The following is a 10,374-nucleotide window of genomic DNA, read 5'->3' on the forward strand; positions in this document are numbered from 1 at the left end:
GACATCATACGCGTTTATTTCGGAAACCCCGCAGACAATACCTTTATTTTACTGGGATGAAATGTATCGTTTAGTCGTCTCCAGTATGCAGACTTTCTCAATGTGTATTCCTAATTTAACCAAAATAAGTTTCGGTAACGAAAAGCGTTACAAAAAATTGTATTTGTGACCAATGTAACAAATGCTATTTATTAATCCCGCGTGTATCTTCATCAGTAGCTTTTCCGGTATAAGTATTATTCTAAGCCCATCTCCAGAATGCAAGCTACATGCGTGCCAAAATTTCATTCAAATTTAAAAAAATCTTTCTTCATGTAAGCCTATCATAGACACTTATGAAGCGTTCATACATATATTTTTACATAGTTTTAATTTGATGGTGATAACAACGTTCGCCAACTTAAACCTTAAGCTAAGAGGGTTGAAAGACGCCCACAACCAACTCAGATATTTAATTTCATAAAGATCGGTTCAACATTTGAGCCGCTCATAGGTAACAAACAAAGAAACAAACGGACACACTTTCGCAATAATAATATTAGTATGTATAATTACCGATACCGCCCTACTACAGGGCACGGGTCTCTTAGCCGTAGTCTAATACATTGGCCTATCGCGGATTGGTAGACTACCACAAATAACTAATACGGCAATTTAATTAATAATATTTTTCTTTTTACACAGAAATGGCTCGTTAATTGTAACGTACCGAATTCACTGGATCCATAAGTATAAATCAGAACCGACTGAAGAACTACTTACAGAAAGCGCTTTGAAAGCAAACCTCAACAATTACCTCGATGATAACAACAGAATGATCAGCGTTTACCACGTTGCCGAAGAAGAGTTACCCACCACACAAGTACTTGATTTATGTAAAATAAATAACTATGATTGTGAATACAAATGTGAATTTGATGATTCTACACTAGATTTCATGTGTGTTTGTCCAGTTGGACAAATCGTTGATATCAGCGCACCTAAGAGATGTACACCTCTGTTAGATAATTCAGAGAAATATAATGCAGAAACTGCAACACCAAAGCAAACGAATGTTGATAGATCTAATTCGAATGAAAGTTCAATGAAAAGTAACTCTGAAGAACAAGGTAACACTGAAACAGTTCGTATAGCTAATGAGGAAAGTGTATTTGACTGGAAGGAGCCCCGCCAATATACCCCAGAAACAACAACCGAAACGGAACCTGATTTAAACTTTTCTCATATATTTGGACCGGAAACACCAAAACCTGAACCGGAACCAAATGCAGAGCCTGAAACCATCCCTATTTCAGAGCCAACACTTTCTCCAAAACTTGAAGACGAATCAGATTCTATAACGGAGCCAAAATCTGAACCAGAACCTACATCTGAACCACAAGCAGAGCCAGCACCTGAACCTCAAGCAGAACCAGCACCTGAACCAACGGCTGAACCAATTCCTGAACCAGAGGCAGCTCCTGAACCTACAGCTGAACCAAAACCTGAGCCCGAGCCAGTGCCAGAACCCACAGCAGAACCTATATCTGAGTCTGAGCCAGCTCCTGAACCGACGGCAGAACCAAAGTTCGAGACTGAGCCAGCTCCTGAACCAGAAGCAACGCCAGAACCTAATCCAGAACCTGAACCAGCTTCATCATCCACTGCAGAACCAAAATCGGACCCTGAATCTATAGCAGAACCACAATTAGACGCCAAAACAACGACAGAATCACAAAAGGAAACACAGTCTGCAGACTTGACGACTACTATTCCGGAGACAATCAGTTCCGTTAAAGACATGCCAGTTGCAAGCGATGATCAAGAGATAAGACCAATTAAATTGAATGAACCTAACACTATAAGGCCAACAACAATGTTTGACAATCCTATATTTGATTTAGAAAGTATAGTAAAACTTCAAACAACTGCAGAGCCGGAATCGAATGAAAATAATGAAAGTTATTTGCAAATCAAGCCTTTAGAAAACAATGAAAACTATGATGAAGGCATGGAAAAAATGATGACTACAACAATGAGAATATCATTGTCTGAGCCTAACATCATTAACGAACCGTCTTACGAACCCAAGCCTGATATCATATCAATTTTGAAAGAAAACGGACAACGAATGAATTTTACAAGTATTGATACTACAGATTACACAACTATTGAAAATGATTGGCTCGAGGCAGAAGACGAGAATAGTACTTTTAGTTTTGAAACAACATCCAGTAATATTAATGCTCAAATGGACTTAGAAATGCATAATGAAGGAAGTAGTGAGCATGCTAATAAAACGGAACAAAGATCGTCAAAGCAATTTGAAAACTTTGATTTTGATACGACAACCGATAGCATGAACGAAAACAATAATGAAGATATCACATTCGATCAAATTAAAAAAATATATGAAATGGCACCTGTTCTCACTACAATAGGACCAATTGTAGAAAAGACTCAGGACTTATCCAATGATGATACTTCCAAAATAAATAATATAGAAACCACAACATTAACCAATATTTTCACCAACAAAATCTTTGATCAGGGAGAGGATAAAGTGAAAGAAACTGCTGTAGAAAATAATACAGCGGCCGTTACTCTAAATCAAACAGAAATTAAATCCATTCAAAACGAGACCACGCCGCAAGATCAAAAACTTATGGAAGTAATAGATATAAACAAAACATCGAACAACATGCCAAATGTTACACCTACAGAAAAAGATTTACCGGAGGTAAGTACAGATGTAAGTTTTGATACTATCAGTATGCTTTACAATAGATCTCCAAAATTAATTGAAAAAGATGTAAATATAAATAAAGAAGTTACAGATTCAAATGAATTATCAAAAGAAGACTCTGAGGAAACTATGACTGATTCAGACTGGTTAACTGAAACAGTTACAGAAGTTAATTATGAAGGAGTTATGAATAAAATGGAAAAACATGAAACCACTGAAACTTCTTTAACAAAAATAGACGAAATAATGGGTCGTGGAGTTAGCAAAGATGATTTTGAACCAGACTATTTAAGCAACATGGGCTCTAAAACAAGCAAAATATCTGACCAAGATGAACATTTGTATGGTATGTCACAAGATTACGATAATGAAGACCCCAGAGTAAAGAGAGTTAATTTAGATGAGGATAAATCTGAAATGAACCCGCGAGAAAATATAGGTAAATCCAGGAAAAAAGACACATCCATGGCAACAAGTTTAGCTTCAAATGCCACATTGGAAACAACAACCATAGGACAATATATATACCAAGTATCGGCACAAAAAACGAATGAAACAACAATGGGTAACTCCGAAATTTCATTAAGAACCGCTGTACCAGCTCCTGTATGGGAAGAAAATGATCTAAAAAAAGATCTTTCCGTACTGCCTCAGCAAAATGTGGATACCCAACAGATTGATATTATTAATCAAACTTACATGGGCCGTCCTGTAACGACTACTGCCGCCAATTTTGATCAAGATAATACAACAGGAATGAGCGATTTTATCGCCCAAAACACAACACAGGTAAATAATCTAAACGTAACTATTTATGAAATATCTAGTCATAGCGGAAATCAATCATTCGTTTCAGCAAAACCTACCAATTTACCAACTACTGAGTTCGTAGATCATGAAACTGAAATGAATCCATTTTTACCTGAAGTAGAAAATAATAAAAGTCTAGTAAAAAAACTTCAAGAAGGACATGACCTAGAACCAACAAACTTAAATGAAACACAAAATGAAAACGTAGAAGAACATAATCCAAATATTGCAGACGTACCTAGCGTCAATTCTAAGCAAACGACAGAAATAAATGAAAGCAACACTTCAAACACAACATTGCTGATTACTCCTCAAGCGGAACCTGAAGTTACCACTGTGGCGATAGTCGATGATGATTTTATGTTTAATCAGCTGTATACCAACTCCCATGAAGAGGAATCTGAATTCACAACTGAAATAAATAAAGTTCTAACTTCGCCGCCAACATCTTCTAAAGACCCAGCTACTACAGAACTAAATAATGATAAGGAAGTACTGCCGATTTCTACATTCCTATTAGACACAGATGATTTAGATACAACGAAAAAGCCAAGTTCTTCAACGGCGAATGATTTGAACTCAAACTCTTTCAATGATCAGATGACATCAAATCCTATTAAACCTAATGATAGTGAATTTTTAAGCGTAGTTCCCATCGAAAAGGAAAATTACATGGAACCGCTGAAAAAAAATTACAATAGTGCAAGCATTCAAGAATTAAATTATATCAGTGATTCGCCAAAAAAGAGTGACAGGAGGACAATCGATGTAAACAATTTGGATTCTGTTATAAATGATGTAGCGTAGTAATATGTTTAATTGAAAAATTGTACATTATTGTTACTTTGTTTCCTGTGATTTTGAAAAATAAAAATTATTGCGACTTTAAATACCAATGTAAATTCATAAACAGTATAGACATAAAATAAGTCGTAACATCAATATTCTCGCTAAGATTCCAAATGGTTCTAAGTTTATTAATAAATACTAAAGATATTTACCTATATTGTATTGATTAATAATAAATAATTACTTGTTTTATTAGACTAGTCAAATTAGAAAAAGTAAAACATCAAGAGGATTTTAGATTATTTATTGCTTCAACTACGTAAGATACAGGCGCGGTTAAAATGAATTATGACATATTATAATTTCACAGCCTGACTTTACAGAGAATTTGATGAAGGTTATGTTTTTTAAATTGTTACCATAGATAAATGTATATTTTATTATTATAACCGATAAGTCTTCATTTGTTGGAACTTAACAAATCAAAATTCGACTTTAAATAACAAAAATATAAAATTTGATCTGTGTGTCGTAATGTGATACGGTCGAAGAAGAATGTGGCATTCCAATTGTTAATATTTTTTTTAACTTAAGTGACGCTTTGCGGATGTGAGGTCTGATTGTAAAATAATAATTTTATTAGTTTAGTTCTTGTTAACTAAGATATATTTTGTATAATATGGTTGAAAATGTAAAGAAGTATGTTGTAAATAAATATAAAGTTAATAATAATTACCTAATTTCATTAATAAATCCCATATTTCTTAGAAAAATAAAAACCATTTCTAATAAAATAGTGTTATATAATTCAGTAGTTAACAATAATATATTAAAGACTAATTTAACATTAATAAAATATATGCAATCACAGAAAACACTATCTTGATATATTTGGCTGTGGAGTTATTTCATCAATTTCTTGTGAAATTATTGTCTGGTCATCCATGGCCATCTTCGCACAAAGACATTCCTCACTCATAGCACCGTTTCCACTTGCAATACATCTCCCTAACACAGCCTGACAACTATTGTATGGCACAAAACTATTAAACTTAAATATATCATTTTGTTCATCTACTTTCATTTCGCTTATAGGTGCTGTAGTACTGATTGGTGTTATGTCCATATCAAATGTATCTTTTATTTTTATAACTCCATCGTTCCTGTATTCTATTTGTGGGAAATCATTGTCATCATAGAACTTTATGCCTGCATTTAAATTACACGTAGTTTTACTAGAACATTCACAGCCTCCGCAGTTATTATTTGATTTTATTTTATCGCCAAGTGATTCTATGGGCACCAATTCATTTTTAACGTTGAAGGGTTCAATAGGACTTGCTATATCATGAAATTCGACATCTATTTTAATTTGAGCACACAAGCAGTCGTTATCGGGCGAGTCGCCACTAACAATACAACCACCTAAAATTGACTCACAGTTCAACTCTTGCTTTTTCGTGATAATATTGTTAAACTCTTGGGTATTAGGCAATAATTTCAAAGACAGGTCTTTAGGATTTTCTCCATTGAGTCGACATTGTTCCTTATGATATTCATATTGCGATGACTGTATCATTTGCCCACATGATGCACAGAGTTTTGAGCCTGTAATATAAATTTAAATATGCTTAAATTAATTATCTTTATCATTAATTAAATTGCAATACCGAAACCAAAAATGACGGAAACTAACCTTTGGTGAAATCTTGTGAAATATCACAGTTCGAATCTGATGATATTCCGCTGTCAACCGTTGTTTCTGAAAAGATAGTCACAAAATTATTTGACTGGTTTAATTGGAATTTTAATAATTTTGACGTGTGATAGGTTTCCAAGTTAAACTCAAATTCCTTATAATGTCAATAAAGAGACATTGAAATTGGAGACCTCGCAAAATTTTAACGTACCTATATTTATGCCCAAGACACATTCAAAAAATCCTAATCCGAGATAAAAATAATCAATTTAATTTGAACACGCATTTGAAAGTCGGTCTACTATTCGTTCCACGTTTGTAATGCCCGTCCGATTTGGAATAAACAAGCATGATTTTTCGACCAGGTGCCACTTAGTATACGTTACGCAACAAAAGCAAACCAGAACCTAGTGAACAGAACATAATACACGAGCCACTACAACGTCACTGCATTATATGAGGGCAACCAAAGCACTTTATTTACAATTAGACACTACACCTAGTAAATGATTGCTTGAATTAATACTGTGTTCTCAGAGCAAATGTAGATACGACACTAGGAGAGCATACTGTACGCATACTACTGTATGCTACCTACAAGAAAACTCGAAGGTTACTGTCTCGAGAAGAACTAAAAGAAAAGATCCTATAAAGTAAGTTCAAATGCTTCTTTTAATAGCATGTGTATTTCTGTCTTCATATGTAAATTAATGCAATACTTACTGTGTCTGGCAATATGTCTTTTTCTAGAGCATTCAGTTGAAAATGTTTTATTACAACCCAAAATAGAACAACTTAGCAGCTTATCTGAAGTATGGGATTTAATATGTGTTTTCAGATGATGCAATTGGATAAAACCTGGAAATAAACACATAGTATAATTCCAAAGTAGTCTGAAATTGGTTCAAGAATGCATATCTTGTTAGATATCATAATGAAAGAATAAAAATCCTCTTTTACTGTTTTTTCTTACAATTGTTTGGTTTTATTAAAAACTATTTTTCAAAGCTTTTATGTGTACCTTCTGTACCACCTTTTACTAGTTAGATGAAACTCTAAAGAATACATTGTAAAATTAAGCAAAATGTTTTACACGAACTTTTCAAATTATATTATAACTGGCAAGATTTTTAAAACCGATTACATTTATTGTTTAAGTTTTACTAATTCACCCTTTATATTCTTTTATATATTTACCCTTAGCGTAAAGAAGTATTTCTCACCCTCCTATACTGTAAAAATGTTGTCAGATAGGTATAATGTGACAACCTCCCTGGCACAATGTTGAGCGCCGTGAATTTAAGTAAAGTTTTATAAACTCAGGACCCCCCTGAGTTTATAATTTAGGGAGACTTTGGCCGTGGCTAGTTACCACTCTACCGACAAAGACGTGCCGCTAAGCGATTAAGTGTTCCGGTGCAATGTCGCGTAGAAACCGATTACGGATATGACTACCGTACTCCCTAACAGATAAGCCCGCTACCACCTTACACTGCATCATAACTTACCACCAGTTGAGATTGCAGTCAAGGTCTAACTTGTAGTGGAATTAAAACAAAAAAAATATTCTATGGAGCATTTTGGTATACAATTTTATACAAGCATCTTTTAGATGCAACTAGTAAATCATAGATGGTTAAAAGGTTCATTATGCATAAAACTGTTATTTACCTACGTAATTAATAATGAATAATAGGATGATGCATTGTATTCTGTTATCTTGTTGGTTAGAGAAATAAATACTTCATACTATTTGGTATGAATAACTTTAGGACAAAGTATGCAAATAATTACTCATGAGGAACCACAAACAATCACGCATTGAACTGTGATTTCACAAACAATATAAATAAATTTTGTATGAATTTTTTCAGGCATCAATCTACCTACTCGGAAGATCCCTATTGTTAATCATTGTTATCATACTTAGACTGGGATTTTATTGTCAAGAACTCTCTGTATACATATACATCTTGGTGTTACAAAATTAGCCCTAGTATAAAAAGGTGGCTTACTACCAGAGTAAATAGATTTATTATTTCAAAATAACAGTTTTATATTGCATACATTACCATCCCTAAAAAAAAGATCATTATACTCTAACAAGAGAGCCAACCATAAAATACTACTGCTCTAGGCAATGGTACTAAGCCCCCATTTTAAAATAACAATAAAAATAAATTGACTGTAAATTCAACGTCACTCCCAAGTTACATCGTCCACTTGACATAAATGCACTCTTTAAAAGTCCAAACAATAGGTTTACCTTTGCCACATATGTCACATCTATGCTGTTTTTGATTTGTATGTGTTAGCTCATGGTGTTTCAGATGGTGTGTGAAGTTGAATGACTTGTTGCAGCCAAAATATTTGCATTTGAACCTCCTATCTGACTTTGGTTTGTGTGACTTCATATGGGAGGATAATGCCAGCTCGCTGTTGAATGTCGAACTGCATTTTGAGCAAACAAGAGTACCTGCAAAATCCATACTAATAATTAGGATAGCTGTGTCTATCAGCATATGCTACGGCTGTCTATCAGTTGGGAAGAGAACACTTATGAATATATTAAATAAAATTATGCAGTGTGGTGATGGCAGTTTAGAACACAGTTGTCGTCAACCCCTCCTCTTGCTATGGGCATTGGATGAGACAACTAAGGGAATATAAAACAGAGTGGGCATCAGTGTTCTCTGTGCTATTGTCTACCACAAAACCGTTCCTTTAAGAAAGGCCTTTACTCCAGCTGTGGATTGTTATAGGCTATTGATGAAATAAAATTATTCATAGTGGGAACTACAGAACACAGAGGTTAAATAAACCATGGGTTGTCAGTCAATAAGTCAACCATATACATACCCTTATGTGCATATTTTATATGACGCTTGAGTAATGAATCATCTCTGAAGCTGCGCCCGCAATCACTGCATACAACGCTACAAGTCCTTTCATGTTGCTTCTGGTGTCTTTTCAGTGCAGATCTACATTGTCATCAATCAATAAATAAAATCAAAATTATATAAGTGAAAGATAGTAAGGATGGATTGGTGGATGTTTGTTGCTCTTTCATGCAAGAACTACTCAACCAATTTGATTAAAATTTGGAATGATGATAGATTAACATTTAGGCTGCCTTGGACAAGCATAACATATGGCTCCTACTTCCTTTTAACATTAAAAAAAAATGTGTTAACTACACATTTTTTTCACATTAAGTTTTTTCTTCATAATATTCTTTTGTACTGATCTCATCTCTTCAGAAAGAAATTTATATAATTGCTGTTTACACCTGGATAACAAATCTGTTGGAGTTTGATTATAAATTACTATGTTTATAGGTAAAATGTACCCATGACTATTTGTCATATTGAGATAATATTCCAGTAAAACATGAAATTAACCACCTCTTGAATTAAGAATTTATATAGTTGGATAGATATAACTTACAAACTTTCTTAAAAATTCAATTTGTAAAGTTTGCTAAAATTTCAATAAATCTATAAACTTACAAAAAACTAAATCTTTTTCTGCACTCTTTGCATTCAAACTGTGGAATATGACTAAGTTCATGTCGCTTCTTCTCACTTTCATATTTGAATTTTTTAGCACAATATGAGCACTCCAGCATAATAAATTATATTAATTAGTTTATTAATACAATAACGATAGCCTCCAAGAGCAAAATATTTTTAGTGCGACGTGCTCTTGGTAAAACCACAGCGGGCAAGTCGTCCAAGACATTATATTTGAGACGACGCTATTTTTAAGTTATTGGTGATACACATGCTATGTTATCACAGTACTTAGCAGACTTATCACACACTTAAAAATTACAAAATCAACAATACAGTATGAATACATCTATTCAATTCAATTCTTGTTTATGGCTTTTGTCTGCGCCAACTGGGCACAAGGTATTTCGCCAATGTCTTGTAGATGAAGAAGGCACGAAGGAGATTGATCGGTGAAACTAATGAAAAGTTAATTTTGAATTTGTACCAAGAAATAGTTGTTATTAGCTAGTTAGCTCTTTAACCTAAGGACACAGACAACATATGCATATATATCTTACACGGATATTTTTTGTACATTATACTTTAATTTTATTACTTACTATATATTTACATAAAAATCTACAATAAGGACTGAAAACAAACATTAAAAAACATTTAACACTCAAAGGACGGGGGACTTTGGGAGGAAGAATGGTGGGATTATGAAGGTTAACTCATGTTTCTTGGGACGTAAACTTTTACAGTTCCACTGTAGCAGGGTTATTGGGCCCATTTTGGAGTAGTTTAAAAAGTTGGCTTAAGTTTTTGGCAACGTTGGGCGGTAAGGGAATTTCACT

The 10,374-nt window shown here is 33.8% G+C and overlaps 2 protein-coding genes across 4 annotated transcripts in view; one reads left to right on the plus strand and one right to left on the minus strand.

Annotated features, from left to right (window-relative positions):
• Nucleotides 1-5,008, plus strand: part of LOC120623472 (E3 ubiquitin-protein ligase lubel-like) — a 79,904-nt gene extending 74,896 nt beyond the window's left edge. For all 3 annotated transcript variants that reach the window (XM_039889509.1, XM_039889508.1, XM_039889510.1), the window contains one exon: nt 685-5,008. In XM_039889509.1, the coding sequence (XP_039745443.1) occupies nt 685-4,342 (3,658 nt within the window). In that variant the 3' untranslated portion in view covers nt 4,343-5,008. The remainder of the gene's footprint in view (nt 1-684) is intronic.
• A 77-nt stretch (nt 5,009-5,085) lies between these two features.
• LOC120623359 (zinc finger protein 14-like) lies at nt 5,086-9,879 on the minus strand. The gene is made up of 6 exons (XM_039889335.1): nt 9,533-9,879; nt 8,883-9,004; nt 8,290-8,499; nt 6,747-6,881; nt 6,021-6,086; nt 5,086-5,932 (listed from the first exon to the last, which is right to left on the minus strand). The coding sequence occupies exons 1-6, from the start codon at nt 9,649-9,651 to the stop codon at nt 5,202-5,204; spliced, it is 1,383 nt and encodes a 460-aa protein (XP_039745269.1). The 5' UTR covers nt 9,652-9,879; the 3' UTR covers nt 5,086-5,201.
• Between the last annotated feature and the right edge of the window lie 495 nt (nt 9,880-10,374).

Source organism: Pararge aegeria, chromosome 4 (genome assembly GCF_905163445.1).
Source record: "Pararge aegeria chromosome 4, ilParAegt1.1, whole genome shotgun sequence".
Taxonomy (NCBI): domain Eukaryota; kingdom Metazoa; phylum Arthropoda; class Insecta; order Lepidoptera; family Nymphalidae; genus Pararge; species Pararge aegeria.